Source organism: Scyliorhinus torazame, chromosome 13, assembly GCF_047496885.1.
Source record: "Scyliorhinus torazame isolate Kashiwa2021f chromosome 13, sScyTor2.1, whole genome shotgun sequence".
NCBI classification, from domain to species: Eukaryota; Metazoa; Chordata; class Chondrichthyes; order Carcharhiniformes; family Scyliorhinidae; genus Scyliorhinus; species Scyliorhinus torazame.
In genome coordinates, this window is record NC_092719.1 from 227,640,748 (window position 1) to 227,662,442 (window position 21,695).

The 21,695-nt window shown below is 49.3% G+C and overlaps 1 protein-coding gene across 2 annotated transcripts in view; it reads right to left on the reverse strand.

Annotated features, from left to right (window-relative positions):
- Positions 1–709: 709 nt before the first annotated feature.
- Positions 710–21,695, reverse strand: part of LOC140388657 (hyaluronidase-4-like) — a 72,322-nt gene continuing 51,336 nt past the window's right edge. Inside the window, exons 2-3 of one of the 2 annotated variants that reach the window (XM_072473137.1) lie at positions 12,334–12,423; positions 710–1,717 (exon numbers count right to left, since the gene is read on the reverse strand). In XM_072473137.1, coding sequence (XP_072329238.1) covers positions 1,325–1,717; positions 12,334–12,423 — 483 coding nt within the window. In that variant the 3' untranslated portion in view covers positions 710–1,324. The remainder of the gene's footprint in view (positions 1,718–12,333; positions 12,424–21,695) is intronic. The other variant, XM_072473138.1, reaches the window with a different exon arrangement.

Sequence of the window (21,695 nt, forward strand, 5' to 3'; positions counted from 1 at the left end):
ATCTGAAGGGAGAGAAAAGAGCTAACGTTTCGAGTCCAGATAACTCTTTATCAAAGCTCAGTCTGACCCTGATGTTGTTGCATGTTCCTGGCCGTACCACAGGAACAAACACAGTTCATTTGTTTTGGGAACAAAACTCCACTGGGCAAGAAAGCGCAAACTGCCCCCATTTCCTGCACCATCCGATTAACGTGGTGACAGATTTACCGTGTCTCAGTTGGTAAATTTCTAGGCTGGCCAGGGTTTGTCAGATCGTGTTGTGCATTATTGCACTTTGTACAAAGTAACAATGAATATTTATGATCCATGCAATTTCCTCAGTCTCAGACCAGCTGAACACTCCTGAAATTTCATGACTAATTATATAATTAAAACTTGATTGATCGATAATTGGCCCTGGGCAGTTAGTGAGATAGGAATAGAGATACGGCTCTGCTATTCTTACTGTACTGAGTAAGAGATAACTTTGTGATTCACCTGCTGCTGCTTTTTTAAATAACCATTTTCATGGTTTGTTATCGCATTGATAATTTCATCCAGAAACTCGAAGTGATTTACAGCAGCTCAATTATTTACCAATCCTTTCTCTGATTCACACCGCATTCTATTCACCATTATCTGTAACTCGCTGCCAATCACCAATTAACCTCCACAATTACTTTACATTTTAACCCCATTTCTATCAAACACAAGAAAGTCTTCAATCCAGTTGGGTGTCCATCACTATTTAGTCCAAACCTCTGGAATTTGTTTTAAACCCATTCACTCAGCGTCTGTAATCAGCAGCAAATTAAGGCAGATTCTGGTCTCCCGGTTTCCCAGAAAGGGCCAGAAACTCAACCCAGTTTCTAATCCGACCGTTCGTCAAACTCCACTCGCACCATTTACGTAGTAACTCAGTCACCATCAATTAGGCACTCAGTGTAGGTGTGTGTGCGACTGTTTGTGTCAGTAAGTGTGTCTTTCAGTGTGTATGTGTCAGTGAGTGTGTGTGCATGTGACTGACTGTGTGTGTGAGAGAGTGAGTGTGTGTGAGAGAGTGAGTGTGCGTGTCAGAGAGAGTGTATGTGTGACAGAGTGTGGGTGTGTGTGTAAGAGAGTGAGTGTGTGTGCGCGTGTGTGTGACTGACTGAGAGTGAGTGTGTGTGATGGTGTGTGTGTCGGTGTGAGTGTGTGTGTGAGAGAGAGAGTGTGTGTGTGTGTGTGACAGAGTGTGTGTGTGTGTGTGTCAGTATGAGTATGGACACACACACACAGTTAACACTATCAGGGTGAGCTTTTCAAGTTAGGGAAGTTGATCATCATTGTGCAAACGATGCCCACATCAGGATTGGATGCAGATGTGGAGGAGCAGGGCTGCGATGAGCAGGGAACCGTTTTGCCTCCACTTGGAGCCTGTGCATTTTGACTTATTGCAGTATTGGCCATCCCAGCCCTTGTAGCACTGACACGCAAAATGTGCCTTCAATTGTCTCTTGTCCTTAAAGCTCAATTTGCCTTTCGTGTAAACTCTGAATGTACCGTGATCTCTCCGTGTGACAATCTGAAAAGACCTTTTACTCAAATGTAAGTAAGCGTTTCCTTCAGGATATTTTCGGTAACATCGGCCGTGTTTGCTGCACAGATACTGACTGCAACTCCGAGCAGCTGTAGTAACGTTTACAATATAGGGCCCCAGAGTATTCTTCAAATAATCTTTCACATGTTGGCAATTGTCCTGCAGAGAGAGAGAGAGAGAGGTGAATCAGGTTAATCAGTGAAGATTAGGGGGGGTCACACAGCAGCTTCCACATTGAACACATTCAGACTCCTTCTCCGAGAAGTGAATTCACTTCAGACCAGTCTCTGTGTCAATAGCGATCAATACACAGTTTTAATAAATCACATTGTCTCCCCTTAGCTGAACAGGAAGAGGAAGCGAATGTTCTGTACATCAGGCCTGCTGCTTGGAGTCCAGTGAGATTGTGGCCAGTCTGAACATCATCCCCACTTTCCCACCTTGTCTCCACATCCCTCGATTTTCCCAATCGAGCCGTCATCTCAGTCTTTAAAGCTCCAATTGACTTCACACCTCCCAGGACACAGTTCCAGATTCCTGCTCCTGTTTATGTAAATGATTCCTGACCCCCCCCCCAACAGCCTTGCTCCAACTTTAAGGTCTGACTGGATTGTTCTGGAATCTCTGGGCCAGAGAAGCAGTTTCACTTTCTAAACCCACTCAAGTAAATCAGCACCAGGGGGATGTACCGCCTCGACCCACCTGACTTGGTGTCGCAATGAGGCCTTTGAATCTCGAGAGGCCTCTCGTGGGATTTGATGCGACCATAATTCACTCAAGGACTCGTGTCGGAGTAAAACACTGGTTTTAATTAACTATCAACTTTGCCTGCCTGCGACTGGTACATACTGAGGACAGTCCCACAGGCCAGCTACTCTCATACACCTTCAAAGGGGCGGAGCCATGGGCTGAGCCCGTACATGCTCCAACATCCTCCAACATCTCCCCCTGTGGGTGAAGCCATACAATGGCCCACAGATAAAACCCACAGGATTAATAACATAGAACATAACTAGTGAATTAACTGTATTTACATTCACCACATTCACCCCCTGTAAAAAATAAAGTCCAGCGGGGGTGATGGGTCACAAGTTCAGCCGGTCCGGCGCCCGGATCGTGCGCTGCGACCGCCGAAGCGCTGGTGTTGCAGCCGCTTCAGGTGGCTGGGGAAGTGGGTCCGGAGCAGCCCCAGGGGTGGACTCCGGGAGCGGCTCTTCCTGAGCTTCATTCCTGTGGACCGGTGTGCCGGGCGGAAGGGAGCGCCGGAGCCAAATGGGCGCGGGGGTGCTGGGCATTGGAGAAAGAGCGGGGTACAGCGCGGGGGCTACTGTGCACATGGTGGTGGAGCCTGCGGGCGCAAGGTCTCGGAGGGAGACGGTATCCTGTCGACCATCGGGGTGCTCAACATATGCGTATTGCGGGTTTGAGTGCAGGAGCTGGACCCTCTCTACCAGGGGATCGGTCTTATGGGTCCGAACGTGTTTCCGGAGGAGAACCGGACCCGGTGTCATCAGCCAGGGTGGGAGCGAGGCCCCTGAGGTAGTCCCCCTAGGGAAAATAAACAAGCGGTCATGAGGAGTTTGGTTTGTGGCCGTGCAAAGGAGGGACCTAATACCATGGAGTGCATCGGGGAGGACTTCCTGCCAGTGGGAAACCGGGAGATTCCTGGACCGTAGGGTCAGTTGGACGGTCTTCCAGACCGTCGCGTTCTCCCTCTCCACCTGTCCGTTTCCCCGGGGGTTGTATCTGGTAGTCCTGCTCGAGGCGATGCCTTTACTGAGCAGGTACTGACGCAGTTCGTCGCTCATGAACGACGAGCCCCTGTCGCTGTGGACATAGTTGGGGAAACCAAACAGGGTGAAGACACTGTGCAGGGCTCTGATAACAGTGGGGGTGGTCATATCGGGGCACGGGATGGCAAACGGGAAACGGGAGAACTCACCAATAATATTGAGAAAGTAGGTATTGCGATTATTCAAGGGGAGGGGCCCTATGAAATCGATACTGAGGCATTCAAAGGGCCAGGACGCCTTCACCAGGTGGGCCTTATCTGGTCGATGGAAGTGCGGTTTACACTCCGCACAGATTGGGCAGTCGCTGGTTACAGCTTTGACCTCCTCGGTGGAGGAGGGCAGGTTCCGGGCCTTGATGTAGTGGGTGAGCCGGCTGACCCCCGGGTGGCAGAGGTCGTCGTGGATAGCCCGTAGTCGGTCCTCTTGCGCACTGGCGCATGTGCCGCGGGACAGGGCATCTGGGGACTCAGTGAGCTTCCCAGGACGATACACTATATCGTAATTATAGGTGGAGAGTTTGATTCTTCACCTCAAGATCTTATCGTTCTTGATTTTGCCCCGCTGCGTATTGTCGAACATGAAGGCTACCGATCGTTGGTCGGTGACGAGGGTAAACCTCCTACCAGCGAGGTAGTGCCTCCAGTGCCGCACGGCTTCCACGATGGCTTGAGTCTCTTTTTTGACCGAGGAGTGTCGAAGTTCAGAAGCGGTGAGGGTGCGGGAAAAAAACGCAACCCGTCTGCCTGCTTGATTGAGAGTGGCGGCGAGAGTGACCTCTGAGGCGTCGCTCTCCACCTGAAAGGGGACGGACTCGTCCACCGCGCGCATCGCGGTTTTGGCGATGTCCGCCTTGATGCAGTTGAAGGCCTGGCGAGCCTCGGCTACCAGAGGGAAAAGGGTGGCCTTAAATAGTAGGCGGGCTTTGTCCGCATACTGGGGGACCCACTGGGCGTAGTAGGAAGAGGTGCCTTGGGGCAGTGGGGGAGGGGGAGTTGCAGGAGGGGACGCAGACGGTCAGGGTCGGGCCCTAGGACTCCGTTTTCCACGACGTAGCCGAGGATGGCTAGCCTGGTGGTGTGGAAAATGCATTTCTTCTTATTATAGGTGTGATTAAGTTTTTGGGCGGTTTGGAGAAATCGGTGGAGGTTGGCGTCGTGGTCCTGCTGATCATGGCCGCAGATGGTGACGTTGTCCAAGTTCGGAAACGTGGCCCGCAGCCCGTACTGGTCCACCATTCGGTCCATCGCTCGTTGGAACACCAAAACCCCGTTCGTGACGCCAAAAGGGACCGGAGGAAATGAAAAAGGCGGCCGTCTGCCTTAAACGCCGTGTAGTGGCGGTCCTCTGGGCGGATTGGGAGCTAGTGGTTTGCAGACTTCAGATCCACCGTGGAGAACATGCGGTAGTGAGCGATCTGAGTGACCTTGTCTGCAATCCGGGGAAGGGGGTACACATCGAGTTGCATAAACCGGTTAGTGGTCTGGCTGTAATCAACCACCATCCGGAGCTTCTCCCCGGTCTTGACGACCACCACCTGAGCTCTCCAGGGGCTATTGCTGGCCTCGATGACTCCTTCCCGCAAGAGACTCAGGACCTCAGACCTAATAAATATTCTGTCCTGCAGGCTATATCGCCTGCTGCGAGTGGCTACTGGCTTGCAATCAGCGGTGAGATTAGCGAAGAGGGAAGGAGGGTCGACTTTCAGAGTGGCTAGGCTGCACACAGTGAGTGGGGGCAGGGGTCCGCCAAAGTGGAAGGAACAACAAGAAGACTGAGTACTGGGCTAATGGTAAGATTCTTGGCAGTGTGGATGAGCAGAGAGATCTCGGTGTCCATGTACATAGATCCCTGAAAGTTGCCACCCAGGTTGAGAGGGTTGTTAAGAAGGCGTACGGTGTGTTAGCTTTTATTGGTAGAGGGATTGAGTTTCAGAGCCATGAGGTCATGTTGCAGCTGTACAAAACTCTGGTGCGGCCGCATTTGGAGTATTGCGTGCAATTCTGGTCGCCGCATTATAGGAAGGATGTGGAAGCATTGGAAAGGGTGCAGAGGAGATTTACCAGAATGTTGCCTGGTATGGAGGGAAGATCTTATGAGGAAAGGCTGAGAGACTTGAGGCTGTTTTCGTTAGAGAGAAGAAGGTTAAGAGGTGACTTAATTGAGGCATACAAGATGATCAGAGGATTGGATAGGGTGGACAGTGAGAGCCTTTTTCCACGGATGGTGATGTCTAGCACGAGGGGACATAGCTTTAAATTGAGGGGAGATAGATATAGGACAGATGTCAGAGGTAGGTTCTTTATTCAGAGAGTAGTAAGGGTGTGGAATGCCCTGCCTGCAACAGTAGTGGACTCGCCAACACTAAGGGCATTCAAATGGTCATTGGATAGACATATGGACAATAAGGGAATAGTGTAGATGGGCTTTAGAGCGGTTTCACAGGTCGGCGCAACATCGAGGGCCGAAGGGCCTGTACTGCGCTGTAATGTTCTATGTTCTATGTTCCAAAGCTAAGCGTCAGGCTCTTGAGATTACATTGAAAATCGAGCCCTAAAAGGAGGGGGGCGCAGAGGTCTGGGAGCACGTACAGCTGGAAATGAGTGAACTCAGCGCCCTGTACCGCTAAGGTTACCGTCGTGCACCCTCGGATTTGTACCGAGTGCGCTGGGAATATCAGGAGCGAGCAGCGGCTTACCAGATCCGGGTGGATGAAACTCTCGGTGCTTCCGGAGTCGAGCAGGCAAGGTGTCTCGTACCCGTTAACCCGGACGGCCATCATTGAGCTCTTGAGGTGCTTGGGTCGCGACTGGTCCAAGGTGACTGCGCTGAGTTGAGGGTAACCGGCGGCGTGGTCGGCTGTGCTGGGACGGCCCCCCGGTGACTGTCTGAGCAGGGCGTACGCGTCGAGCGGCGTAGCAGATGGCGTCCAAGATGGCGGCCCCCATGGATCGCACGTGGCCGGCCGCGTGGGGGAGGATGGCCAAAATGGCGGCCCCGTGAGTCGGACGTGCTGTGCGGAGTCGGCAGGCACGCTGCCACATTGCGAGGCCTGCGGGCCTGAGAGCCGGTAGTCCGGGTCCGAGAGTTCGCGCGCTGAGGCTTGGCAAGGCAGACCTTGGCGAAGTGCCCTTTCGGCCGCAACTGTTGCAGCGCGCGTTGCGGGCCGGGCAGTGCTGTCGAGGGTGTTGAGGATGGCCGCAAAAATAACAAGGCAACCCCCCATGATGAGTGGGTGGGCGCGCAGCACAGGCCTGGGGTAGTCTCTGGTCGGGAGCCCACGCGGGGGTCGAGTGTTCGGCCGGTAATGCAGTGAGGCTCAGGAAAGCGACCTCCAGCGAAGTCGCCAGTTTCACCGTCTCGTCCAGGTCCTGGGCCCCTTTCTCGAGCAGTCGCTGCCGCACGTAATTTGATCTGACCCCCGCAACGTAGACGTCTCGGACGGCGAGCTCCATGTGCTGAGTGGCCGTAACGGCCTGATAGTTGCAGTTGCGCGTGAGGGCTTTGAGGTCGCGCAGATAGTCGTTGATTACTCCCCGGGGCGCTGGCGTCGAGTAGTGAGAATATGTCGCGCATAGACCTTGTTCACAGGCCGCACGTAGATGCGCTCGAGGATTGCGAGAGCGGCGCTATATGAGGTGGACTCTTCAAGTTGCACAGAAATGCGGTGACTCACCCGTGCGTTGAGGAGACTCAATTTTTGTTCGTCCGTGACGGATGGCGTCGACGACGCGGCGAGATAGGCCTGGAAACACCGCAGCCAGTGTGAAAAAATGTCCTTTGCCTCCACAGCCTGTGGATCGAGCTCCAGTCTGTCAGGTTTGAGGGCTGACTCCATAATCGTTTTTGTTCAGATAGTTAATTAAATTGATGCGACCATCAATTCACTCTCTGACTCGTGTCGGAGTAAAACAGTGGTTTTAATTCACTATCAACTTTGCCTGCCTGTGACTGGTACATACTGAGGACAGTCCCACAGGCCAGCTACTCCTATACTCCTTCAAAGGGGCGGAGCCATGGGCAGAGCCCGTACATGCTCCAACATCCTCCAACATCTCCCCCTGTGGGTGAAACCATACAATGGCTCACAGATAAAACCCACAGGATTAATAACATAGAACATAACTGGTGAATTAACTGTATTTACATTCACCACAGGATTTGCGACGCTCCTAATGATTCAAAGATTGAACCGAACGCAGCAAGACGTCGTGGTCGGGATCTCGCCCTCATTGGGCCGTTAGGCTCATTAAAATATGCATTTGCCAGATTCTCCGGGTTCCTGGGAACTAATGGCCTCCCCAGCGAGGCATTGACGGGGCACCATTTAGTCCTGCTCCACACAAACCTGGATCAGGCATAATGCCACCTGGGGAGTTTCCTTGGCCATTGGAAACCCCTGAGTGTTCGGGGACAGGGAGGGTTGGCCCCCTGGCTCTCCCTCTGGGCACTGCCACCCTGGCACAGGGGCATTGCCAGGGTGCTAGGGTGGCAGTCCTGTGGTGCCAGGGGGCACTGCCAAAGGTTGAGGCCTGAAGAGGGCCATGCCAATGAAAGAGTGTATGAGGGGACCTCATAAAGGTTCAGGGGGTGAAGGGCGGGGATCCTGAAAGGGGGGGCCCTCAATGACCCCATGGCAGGGCATCCTCACTTGCAGGAGGGGGAGTGGGCGGGGGCGGGGGAGGGGGGGGGTTGTGACGTAATGGCTATGTGGGTGGGGGGGGGGTGAGAGACCCTCATGCTCACTTCGAGATCGGAGCACCCTTTCAAAATGGCGGACTGGTCTCCGAGGAGCCAGTCATTTCACAATTACACTTAGACATTTTTGGTTGAATTCTGCCCTAAGTATCTTTGAAGGAATTTTTGTCTCTGAAAAGCTATCCCCATAATCTTGACCTGTCAGCCCAGAATCATTCAAGAGATCTTGCACAGCAACCCCACAGCTTGACTAATTTGGGTGGTCACGACCCCCTGGGCTAGTCCACTGTCAATTCCAGCCCCACCTGGCCCAGACTCACATCGCAGGTGAAGTTAGATTTGATATTAATTCCCCCGTGGTTTTAGCTGAGTTAAGTTGACTGCAATCACCAGCTTTGTAACATTTAACCACAAGTAACCTTTTGTTATTAAAAGTAATTATAATTAAACAGGCAGAAAATACAACTGTCGAACTACCATACTGGACAAATGCCAGGTGATGCATTTTGGGGGATCAAATCTCGGTATGAATTATACTGTAAATGGCAGAACCCTTAGGAACATTAACATACAGAGGGATCTGGGCGTGCAGGTCCACAGCTCCCTAAAAGTGGCAACACAGGTGGCCAACGTCATTTAGAAGCCTTATAATAATAATCTTTATTGTCACAAGTAGGTTTACATTAACACTGCAATGAAGTTACTGTGAAAATCCCCTAGTCGCCACATTCCGGCGCCTGTTCGGGTACACAGAGGGAGAATTCAGAATGTCCAATTCACCTAACAGCACGTCTTTCGGGACTTGTGGGTGGAAACCGGAGCACCCGGAGGAAACCCACGCAGACACGGGGAGAACGTGCAGACTCCGCACAGACAGTGACCCAAGCCGGGAATCGAACCTGAGACCCTGGTGCTGTGAAGCAACAGTGCTAACCACTATGCTACCGTGCTTTCCTTCACCAGCTGGGGCATTGAGTGCAGGAGTTGGGAAATCATGTTGCAGCTGTACAAAACCTTGGTTAGGCCACAGTTGGAGTATTGCGTGCAGTTCTGGTCACCACATTATCAGAAGGACGAGGAAGCTTTGGCGAGAGTGCAAAGAAGGTTCACCAGGATGTTGCCTGGTCTCGAGGGTGTTGGATATGAGGAGAGGTTGAATGAACTAGGATTGTTTTCACTGGAAAGATGGAGGCTGAGGGGAGACCTGATAGAGATCTACAAAATTATGAGAGGCACAGACAGGGTGGATAGTCAGAGGCTTTTTCCAAGGGTGGAAGTGTCAGTTACACAGGGCACAGGTTCAAGGTGAAAGGGGGAAAGTTTAAAGAGGGAACGCGCTGCCAGAGGATGTGGTAGGAGCAGCACATTAGCAACATTCAAGAGGCATCTGGATGGGTCCATGAATAGGGAGGAAATAGAGGGATACGGACCGAGTAAGGGCAGAAGGATTTTTTTCAGTTCGGGAATCACGATCCGCACAGGCTTGGAGGGCCGAAGGGCCCGTTCCTGTGCTATACTTTTATTTGTTCTTTATCTGATTCTAACCCTCACTGGTCAAGAAATAATAATACAATAAAAGGTTTAAGGTCTCTGATGCAAACGGGCGTTTTCCAGTTAGTTTCTTCCTCAGGGTTGGGCCTTCAGTTGGGTTCTTCCTTTTCCTTCAGTTTGTGACGATCGTCACTGCAGCCTCACAGAAACAACAGGTAACCGGCAGCAGAGAGAGGGAGAAACACGGCTCCTCTCCCTTCCAGGGTACAGAGGTGTTCTCTCTAAATAAACCACCTGACAGGAACCATCGCTGACTGTTGTCAGGCAGAACACTGTGCCTGGCCAACCCATTGGCTGACAAGTTAACAAATTAAACTGCTTTGCTTCAGCCTGCTGGGTGCTGAATAGTCTGAGTTCTTCTTTCCCAAATACGAAAGCGGAGAACTGAGCGTTCCAGGAGGCAGGTCAATTCCTCCACTCGACTTAAAGGTTAATCTCAATTATACATCAATGAACCAAAAATAATAAAAATAAAATAAAAGATACAGGAACAAGGAAAATGAACACGAAACACTCTTACAATTTAAACCATGAGCCAGACATTACTGCCCACAACCAAGGTCAGTACTGAGGGAGTTCCGCTGCAGTGTCAGAGGGTCAGTACTGAGGGAGTGCCGCACTGTCAGAGGGTCAGTACTGAGGGAGTGCCGCACTGGCAGAGGGTCAGTACTGAGGGAGTGCCGCACTATCAGAGGGTCAGTACTGAGGGAGTGCCGCACTGTAAGAGGGTCTGCACTGAGGGAGTGCCGCACTGTCAGAGGGTCAGTACTGAGGGAGTGCCGCACTGTCAGAGGGTCAGTACTGAGGGAGTGCCGCACTGTCAGAGGATCAGTACTGAGGGAGCGCCGCACTGTCAGAGGGTCAGTACTGAGGGAGTGCTGCACTGTCAGAGGGTCAGTACTGAGGGAGTGCTGCACTGTCAGAGGGTCTGCACTGAGGGAGTGCCGCACTGTCAGAGGGTCAGTACTGAGGGAGTGCTGCACTGTCAGAGGGTCAGTACTGAGGGAGCGCTGCAATGTCAGATGGTCAGTACTGAAGGAGTGCTGCACTGTTAGAGGGTCAGTACTCAGGGAGTGCTGTACTGTCAGAGGGTCAGTACTCAGGGAGTGCTGCACTGTCACAGGGTCAGTACTCCGGGAGTGTCGCACTGTCAGAGGGTCAGTACTGAGGGAGTGCTGCACTGTCAGAGGGTCAGTACTGAGGGATTGCTGCACTGTCAGAGGGTCAGTACTGAGGGAGCGCTGCGCTGTCAGAGGGTCAGTACTGAGGAAGTGCTGCACTGTCAGAGGGTCAGTACTCAGGGAGTGCTGTACTGTCAGAGGGTCAGTACTCAGGGAGTGCTGCACTGTCACAGGGTCAGTACTCAGGGAGTGTCGCACTGTCAGAGGGTCAGTACTGAGGGAGTGCTGCACTGTCAGAGGGTCAGTACTGAGGGATTGCTGCACTGTCAGAGGGTCAGTACTGAGGGAGCGCTGCGCTGTCAGAGGGTCAGTACTGAGGAAGTGCTGCACTGTCAGAGGGTCAGTACTGAGGGAGTGCTGCACTGTCAGAGGGTCAGTACTGAGGGAGTGCTGCACTGTCAGAGGGTCAGTACTGAGGGAGTGCTTCACTGTCAGAGGGTGAGTACTGAGGAAGTGCCGCACTGTCAGAGGATCCGTACTGAGGGAGTGCTGCACTGTCAGAGGGTCAGTACTGAGGGAGTGCTTCACTGTCAGAGGGTGAGTACTGAGGAAGTGCTGCACTGTCAGAGGGTCAGTACTGAGGGAGTGCTGCACTGTCAGAGGGTCAGTACTGAGGGAGTGCCGCACTGTCAGAGGGTCAGTACTGAGGGAATGCCGCACTGTCAGAGGGTCAGTACTGAGGGAGTGCCGCACTGTCAGAGGGTCAGTACTGAGGGAGTGCTGCACTGTCAGAGGGTCAGTACTGAGGAAGTGCTGCACTGTCAGAGGGTCAGTACTGAGGAAGTGCTGCAGTGTTAGAGGGTTAGTACTGAGGGAGCGCTGCGCTGTCAGAGGGTCAGTACTGAGGAAGTGCTGCACTGTCAGAGGGTCAGTACTGAGGGAGTGCTGCACTGTCAGAGGGTCAGTACTGAGGAAGTGCTGCACTGTCAGAGGGTCAGTACTGAGGAAGTGCTGCAGTGTTGGAGGGTCGTAACCTATGTTTTGTGTTGAACAAGAGTCAGTCCAAATACAAATACAGATCCTTATCTTTCCTCAAGATAATTGTCAGGTTTATTCTCGATTCAGCAACCAATGAAAACAGAGTGGTAACACTGTTGCTTCACAGCGCCAGGGACCCGGGTTCGATTCCCGGCTTGGGTCACTGTCTGTGCGGAGTCTGCATGTTCTCCCCGTGTCAGCGTGGGTTTCCTCCGGGTGCTCCGGTTTCTTCCCACAAGTGTCGAAAGACATGCTTGTTAGGTAATTTGGACATTCTGAATTCTCCCTTAGTGTACCTGAACAGGCGCCGGAATGTGGCGACGAGGGGATTTTCACAGTAACTTCATTGCAGTGTTAATGTAAGCCTACTTGTGGCAATAATAAAGATTATTGTTAAAAAAAACTTTCAGTATTTTGCCCAATCACCCACAATCCTGGTCGGTTTGGATTCTCACTCGATGAACAATGTAACAATCATCTACGATCCACTTCCAGGCTCACCCTGCGAGTGGGTTTAAATGTTAATCATTCTCAACCATTTCCTTGGTGACTGTGACTATGATGTCCAGTTTCTTACCTTAGTGCGAGAAAATTCAATGCCTCCCCACAGGATGATTCCACTTGCCCCCATGGCTGCACTTTCTCCAATGGTGTGTATTAAATCTGCCTGAAATACAAGGGGTGTCAATGAGTTATTGTGTTTGTTATAATTCATTTTGCTCTGAGGGGGAGGGGGGGGAGGTTTGGTCTGGCCATGTGAAGCGACACGCACTTATATTGTTCTGTCAGGGTGTTTAAATGATGTTCTCACAAGTATTTAGAAATTCAGTGAGGGCCCGTTTAATCAGCTAACCTCACTCAGGGATAAAAGCAAGGTTTAAAAAATGATTAATTCCTGGGATGATTGTCACTGGCTGGGTCATCATTCATTTCCCATCTCTCTCTCGAGGGAGGGTCGCACTGGTGAAGAACCCAAATTGGAGCACGAGAGTTGGTAAATACGGATGGGTCTTCAAACCAAAGTGCATGGCACATTGATGCTCTCTGTCTGGAGAAGATGTTTGCTGAGCGAGTGCAGAATGCAAATTTTAAACTGTTTCCCTGTCTTAGTAAAACAATGTCATAAGCGCAGGAGTGAGAAAGGATCCTGGCTCAGAAGGTTAGGAAGCAGAATCAGAGGTTTAGAATAAAAGGGATCTGAACATGCTGCTGGGAGGAGTTTATAGACCCCTAACAGTAGTTATGTAATAATAACTGATAAAGGCAAATTAATAATTGTGGGAGACTTTAAGATTCATATTGACTGGACAATCAAAATGTCACAGGTGATCTGGAAGATGAATTTGTACAATCGTTTCATGGTGTCCTCATCAATAGTGTTGTGGGACTAATAAGGGATGATGCTGTTTTAGAGCTAGTATTGTTAATTCAGCTTCATTTAGTAATCTCAAAGCAAAAGATCTTTTGGGAGAAAGTTATCATGATACAATTAGGTGGGCATGTGTTAGCATCGGGGATATGAAGGACCATGGGGGTGGGTGGGAGGCAGGAGATGGCATACGTGGCATGGATAGTACACAAGGTGTGTGTTGAGCGTGAAGGGGTGAGGGATGGACCTCTGCTTTTTGTTTCATTCCTCTGTCTTGTTTAATTCAACAGAGAGGACGCCAGAGGCTGACATTCCATCCAGCCTGCTCCCAGCAGCCTCACACTCACTCGGTCCTCATACCTGCTCACATTCGATAATATCTTGGATGAACTGACACGAGTCTCAACTCCACTTTCCTGTCCCTGCCCCCATAACTTTGGATTAATAATAATCATAATCTTTATTACTGTCACAAGTAGGCTTACATTAACACTGCAATGAAGTTACTGTGAAAAGCCCCTAGTCGCCACATTCCGGCGCCTGTTCGGGTACACAGGGAGAATTCAGAATGTCCAATCCACCTAACAGCACGTCTTTCGGGACTTGTGGGAGGAAACCGGAGCACCCGGAGGAAACCCACGCAGACACGGGGAGAACGTGCAGACTCCACACAGACAGTGACCCAAGCCGGGAATCGAACCCGGGTTCCTGGCGCTGTAAGATAACAATGATTATTCCAATGTGCCTCATTTTGTGAGGGTTAAAAGTCGGATGGCTGCGGGAATGTTGGATGTAAATCTGAGAGGGAGCTCAGATTGGACGGAAGCAAAACAGGCGGCAGGAAGTAGAAAAGTAGTAAGTAGGTGAAAGCAGAGAAAGTGAAGGCAAACATCAAATATGATCAGAGTGTAGAATAAAGTTGAAACAACAACGCAAAGGGCACTTTATCCGAATTCAAGCAATATTCGTTATATGATAAATGATTTGAAGGCACAAATTGCCACCCACAGTCCAAAGATGGGCAGGTTAGGTAGATTGGCCATGTCAAAATTGATACTTGGTGTCCAAAGGATAGGTGGAGTTACCAGGTTACGAGGATAGATTGGGGAGGGGAGGGGTGGGTAGGGTGTTCTTTCGGAGGATTATTGCAGACTCGATGGGCTAAACGCCTCCTTCTGCAGTGTAGGAATTCTACGATTCTATTCTATGAATGAGAGCTAAATAGGTATAATTTATTTGCCATTACGGAGACCTGGTTACAGGGTGACCAAGTCTGAAAATAGAATGTTCATGAATATTTGTTATTTAGGAAGGACAGTACTGGCCCTCTTCCAGTGCAGCACTCCTTCAGTACTGATCCTCTGACAGTGCGGCACTCCCCCAGTACTGACCCTCTGACAGTGCGGCACTCCCCCAGTACTGACCCTCTGATAGTGCAGCACTCCTTCAGTGCTGACCCTCTGACAGTGCAGCACACCCTCAGTACTGACCCTGTGACAGTGCAGCACTCCCTCAGTACTGAACCTCTGACAGTGCAGCACTCCCTCAGTACTGAACCTCTGACAGTGCGGCACTCCCTCAGTACTGACCCTCTGACAGTGCAGCACTCCCACAGTACTGACCCTCTGACAGTGCGGCACTCCCTCAGTACTGACCCTCTGACAGTGCAGCACTCCCTCAGTATGACCCTCTGACAGTGCGGCACTCCCTCAGTACTGACCATCTGACAGTGCAGCGCTCCCTCAGTACTGACCCTCTGATAGTGCGGCACTCCCTCAGTACTGACCATCTGACAGTGCAGCACTCCCTCAATACTGAATGGCAGTTCCCCACACATTTCTGGTGCCTTCATACGTAACTCTCTGTTTTTCCCTTTCCTCTCTTTCTAATTCCAACCTCCTCGTTTCCATTTCTTTTTCTTTTCCTTTTCTCTTTGCTTTATCTCAATTTATTTTCTGCATTCTCTTCAAATGTAAATGTTGGGCAATTGTTTCAACTATCTCTACCCTCCTAGCTCTAGCTGGACGTCTATTTATAATTCACCAACCAATTCGACTAACGTGACGTTTCGAAACTCCTTTAAATAAACCAGAGATATGTAACCCACCTGAAGAAAAGACTTTGCAGTTCTCAAAGCCATCCTGTTATATCAGTACAAACCTGGGATCTGTTAAAGTTTATACTGTAACCCAAACTCCATCATATTCAAGTCCATAGATCGTGGACGAGCCCCCAAATTATGTTCCAATACCCTGGGCTAGTGCACGGTCAATTCCACGTGCTCCAGAGTCACAACACAAGTGAAATAACCAATAATTCCGTTAAAATACCCAAACCTTTGGCTTTTGGCTGTCCAATAATTACAGTCACCAGATTAGTAAGTTGAAACACAATTAATGTTAATTTATAAGAAGAATGATGATGAAATATGCAATAAACACAACAGGCGCACAAAAAGCTAACCTACTGCTCCACTTTTCACTAGAGAGAGGGAACTTGTTGCTTGTGAGAGCAGTGTGAACCAGTTTAATAGACTCAAAGAGGTTTATATTAAGGAGGATTTGCTGGAAATTTTGAAAAGCATCAGGATAGATAGATCCCCTGGGCCTGACGGGGTATACCCAAGGTTACTATGGGAAGCGAGGGAGGGATTGCTGCACTGTTGGCGATGATCTTTGCGTACTCACTCTCCACTGGAGTAGTGCCGGATGATTGGAGGGAGGTGAATGTTGTTCCCCTGTTCAAGAAAGGGAATAGGGAATTCCCTGGAAATTACAGACCCATCAATTTTATGTCTGTGGTGAGCAAAATATTGAAAAGGATTCTGAGAGATAGGATTTATGATTATTTAGGAAAACATAGTTTGATTAAAGATAGTCTTACAACACCAGGTTAAAGTCCAACAGGTTTGTTTCAATGTCACTAGCTTACGGAGCGCTGCTCCTTCCTCAGGTGAATGAAGAGGTATAGAACAAAGAACAAAGAAACGTACAGCACAGGAACAGGCCCTTCGGCCCTCCAAGCCCGTGCCGACCATACTGCCCGACTAAACTACAATCTTCTACACTTCCTGGGTCCGTATCCTTCTATTCCAATCCTATTCATATATTTGTCAAGATGCCCCTTAAATGTCCCTATCGTCCCTGCTTCCACTACCTCCTCCGGTAGCGAGTTCCAGGTACCCACTACCCTCTGCGTAAAAAACTTGCCTCGTACATCTACTCTAAACCTTGCCCCTCTCACCTTAAACCTATGCCCCCTAGTAATTGACCCCTCTACCCTGGGGAAAAGCCTCTGACTATCCACTCTGTCTATGCCCCTCATAATTTTGTATACCTCTATCAGGTCGCCCCTCAACCTCCTTCGTTCCAGTGAAAACAAACCGAGTTTATTCAATCGCTCCTCATAGCTTATGCCCTCCATACCAGGCAACATTCTGGTAAATCTCTTCTGCACCCTCTCTAAAGCCTCCACGTCCTTCTGGTAGTGTGGCGACCAGAATTGAACACTATACTCCAAGTGTGGCCTAACTAAGGTTCTGTACAGCTGCAACATGACTTGCCAATTCTTATACTCAATGCCCCGGCCAATGAAGGCAAGCATGCCGTATGCCTTCTTGACTACCTTCTCCACCTGTGTTGCCCCTTTCAATGACCTGTGGACCTGTACTCCTAGATCTCTTTGACTTTCAATACTCTTGAGGGTTCTACCATTCACTGTATATTCCCTACCTGCATTAGACCTTCCAAAATGCATTACCTCACATTTGTCCGGATTAAACTCCATCTGCCATCTCTCCGCCCAAGTCTACAGACAATCTAAATCCTGCTGTATCCTCAGACAGTCCTCATCGCTATCCGCAATTCCACCAACCTTTGTGTCATCTGCAAACTTACTAATCAGACCAGTTACATTTTCCTCCAAATCATTTATATATACTACAAAGAGCAAAGGTCCCAGCACTGATCCCTGTGGAACACCACTGGTCACAGCCCTTCAATTAGAAAAGCATCCCTCCATTGCTACCCTCTGCCTTCTATGGCCTAGCCAGTCTGTATCCACCTTGCCAGTTCACCCCTGATCCCGTGTGACTTCACCTTTTGTACTAGTCTACCATGAGGGACCTTGTCAAAGGCCTTACTGAAGTCCATATAGACAACATCTACTGCCCTACCTGCATCAATCATCTTAGTGACCTCCTCGAAAAACTCTATCAAGTTAGTGAGACACGACCTCCCCTTCACAAAACCGTGCTGCCTCTCACTAATACGTCCATTTGCTTCCAAATGGGAGTAGATCCTGTCTCTAAGAATTCTCTCCAGTAATTTCCCTACCATTGAAGTAAGGCTCACCGGCCTGTAGTTCCCGGGATTATCCTTGCTACCCTTCTTAAACAGAGGAACAACATGGGCTATTCTCCAGTCCTCCGGGACATCCCCTGAAGACAGCGAGGATCCAAAGATTTCTGTCAAGGCCTCAGCAATTTCCTCTCCAGCCTCCTTCAGTATTCTGGGGTAGATCCCATCAGGCCCTGGGGACTTATCTACCTTAATATTTTTTAAGACACCCAACACCTCGTCTTTTTGGATCACAATGTGACCCAGGCTATCTACACCCCCTTCTCCAGACTCAACATCTACCAATTCCTTCTCTTTGGTGAATACTGATGCAAAGTATTCATTTAGTACCTCGCCCATTTCCTCTGGCTCCACACATAGATTCCCTTGCCTATCCTTCAGTGGGCCAACCCTTTCCCTGGCTACCCTCTTGCTTTTTATGTACGTGTAAAAAGCCTTGGGATTTTCCTTAACCCTATTTGCTAATGACTTTTCGTGACCCCTTCTAGCCCTCCTGACTCCTTGCTTAAGTTCCTTCCTACTTTCCTTATATGCCACACAGGCTTCGTCTGTTCCCAGCCTCTTAGCCCTGACAAATGCCTCCTTTTTCTTTTTGACGAGGCCTACAATATCACTACAGTATGTTCCAGAAACATATATATAGACAGATTCGAAACAGGCAGCACGTTAGGGCAGCACGGTAGCATTGTGGATAGCACAATTGCTTCACAGCTCCAGGGTACCAGGTTCGATTCCGGCTTGGGTCACTGTCTGTGCGGAGTCAGCACATCCTCCACGTGTGTGCGTGGGTTTCCTCCGGGCGCTCCGGTTTCCTCCCACAGTCCAAAGATGTGCAGGTTAGGTGGATTGGTCATGATAAATTGCCCTTAGTGTCCAAAATTGCCCTTAGTGTTGGGTGGGGTTCCTGGGTTATGGGGCTAGGGTGGAGGTGTTGACCTTGGGTAGGGTGCTCTTTCCAAGAGCCGGTGCAGACTCGATGGGCCGAATGGCCTCCTTCTGCACTGTAAATTCTATGACTATGATTAAAACCTGTTGGACTTTAACCTGGTGTTGTAAGACTTCTTACTGATCTCACCCCAGTCCAACGCCGGCATCTCCACATCATGATTAAAGATAGTCAGCATGGCTTTGTAAGGGGCAGGTCATGCCTCACAAGCCTCATTGAATTATTTGAGGATGTGACGAGACACATTGATGAAGGTCGGGCAGTGGATGTAGTGTATATGCATTTCAGTAAGGCATTTGATAAGGTTCTCCATGGTAGGCTCATTCAGAAAGTTAGGGGGCAGGGGATACAGGGAAATTTGGCTGTCTGGATACAGAATTGGCTGGCCGAAAGAAGATAGCGAGTGGTAGTGGATGGAAAGTATCCCACCTGGAGGTCGGTGACCAGTGGTGTCCCGCAAGGATCTGTTCTGGGACCTCTGCTCTTTGTGGTTTTTATAAATGACTTGGATGAGGAAGTGGAAGGTGGATTAGTAAGTTTGCCAATGGCACGAAGGTTGGTGGAGTTGTAGATAGTGTTGAGGGTTGTTGCAGGTTACAACAGGACATTGACAGGATGCAGAGCTGGGCTGACAAGTGGCAGATGGAGTTCAACCTTGATAAATGTGAAGTGATTCATTTTGGAAGGTCGAATTTGAATGGTGAATACAGGGTTAAAGGCAGGATTCTTGGAAGTGTGGAGGAACTGAGGGATCTTGGGGTCCATACAGAATCTACTCCCATTTGGAAGCAAATGGACGTATTAGTGAGAGGCAGCATGGTTTTGTGAAGGAGAGGTCGTGTCTCACTAACTTGATAGAGTTTTTCGAGGAGGTCACTAAGATGATTGATGCAGGTAGGGCAGTGGATGCTGTCTATATGGACTTCAGTAAGGCCTTTGACAAGGTCCCTCATGGTAGACTAGTACAAAAGGTGAAGTCACACGGGATCAGGGGTGAGCTGGCAAGGTGGATACAGAACTGGCTAGGTCATAGAAGGCAGAGAGTAGCAATGGAAGGATGCTTTTCTAATTGAAGGGCTGTGACCAGTGGTGTTCCACAGGGATCAGTGCTGGGACCTTTGCTCTTTGTAGTATATTTAAATGATTTGGAGGAAAATGTAACTGGTCTGATTAGTAAGTTTGCAGACGACACAAAGGTTGGTGGAATTGCGGATAGTGATGAGGACTGTCAGAGGATACAGCAGGATTTAGATTGTTTGGAGACTTGGGCGGAGAGATGGCAGATGGAGTTTAATCCGAACAAATGTGAGGTAATGCATTTTGGAAGGTCTAATGCAGGTAGGGAATATACAGTGAATGGTAGAACCCTCAAGAGTATTAAAAGTCAAAGAGATCTAGGAGTACAGGTCCACAGGTCATTGAAAGGGGCAACACAGGTGGAGAAGGTAGTCAAGAAGGCATTCGGCATGCTTGCCTTCATTGGCCGGGGCATTGAGTATAAGAATTGGCAAATCATGTTGCAGCTGTATAGAACCTTAGTTAGGCCACACTTGGAGTATAGTGTTCAATTCTGGTCGCCACACTACCAGAAGGATGTGGAGGCTTTAGAGAGGGTGCAGAAGAGATTTACCAGAATGTTGCCTGGTATGGAGGGCATTAGCTATGAGGAGCGGTTGAATAAACTCGGTTTGTTCTCACTGGAACGAAGGAGGTTGAGGGGAGACCTGATAGAGGTCTACAAAATTATGAGGGGCATAGACAGAGTGGATAGTCAGAGGCTTTTCCCCAGGGTAGAGGGGTCAATTACTAGGGGGCATAGGTTTAAGGTGAGATGGGCAAGGTTTAGAGTAGATGTACGAGGCAAGTTTTTTACGCAGAGGGTAGTGGGTGCCTGGAACTCGCCACCGGAGGAGGTGATGGAAGCAGGGACGATAGTGACATTTAAGGGGCATCTTGACAAATACATGAATAGGATGGGAATAGAGGGATACGGACCCAGGAAGTGTAGAAGATTGTAGTTTAGTCGGGCAGCATGGTCGGCACGGGCTTGGAGGGCCGAAGGGCCTGTTCTTGTGCTGTACATTTCTTTGTTCTTTGTTCTTTGTATGTACATAGATCCCTCAAAGTTGCCACCCAGGTTGATAGGGTTGTTAAGAAGGCGTATGGTGTGTTGGCTTTCATTAACAGGGAGGTTGAGTTTAAGAGCCGTGAGGTTTTGCTGCAGCTTTATAAAACCCTGGTTAGACCACACTTTGAATATTGTGCCCAGTTCTGGTCGCCTCATTATAGGAAGGATGTGGATGCTTTGGAGAGGGTACTGTCATCAGAATGTCACTTTAAGAAATGTCTGTCTGCTCATGTTACTGCAGTGATGTCAGAGTGTGGGTGGAGCTGATCTTTGGCTCTGCTTTTTAGTTTCACTTTGAGAATAGCTTGGGTGTGACTGTGTATTTTTGGTTCCGTTTTTTCAGTGTTGGAGCTGAAGCCAGACAAAACAGGTGTACTGCCATCAAAAGACTATTACTTGATCATTTGGTGAATTCAGAATTATAAATGTTTTCAGTAGTGACTTTAACCTGATGTGCTTCTGTTAAAGGTTTTGTTTTTAAGTCGTATGGATGTTAAAAGGAAAGCTTAAAGGATTACTTAGTGTTGTATTCTTTGGGGGTTGTATTTGAATTGATGGTTGCTAAGATGTTCACTGTATGTTTTAAAAAGGTTAACTTGAGTTCATAGAATAAACATTGTTTTGCTTTAAAAAATACTTTTCCATTTCTGCTGTACCACACCTGTAGAGTGGGTCGTGCGCTCCCCATCCCACAATCTATTAAAAGTTGTGGGTCAGGGGAATTCCATGATACACTTTGGGGTTCTCTAAACTCTGGCCCATAACAAATTCGGGGCTCGAGGGGGATAAAAGTCTATCTATTGGATTGGCTTAGTGAACTTAAAGACAGTAAGGGGTGAGCATATTGTGGTTGCTTTTCAGGTGTGGTATTCTAGTTTAAGTAGGGAGTGTGTTGTGGACAATGGCTCTTTCAGAGGCTCTGAAGTTTTTGGGGGTGGAGACGGTCACATGCAGTACCGTATGGACAGAGACGAAAAGCAGACTGTTTCGGCAAAAACATTGCAGTTAACATTACCTGACAAAATGCGAAAAGATGAGATAAGGGAACAAGGAAAAAGATGGAAAATTATAGGCCAATTAGCCTAACCTCGGTTGTTGGCAAGATTCTAGAATCCATTGTTAAGGATGAGATTTCTAA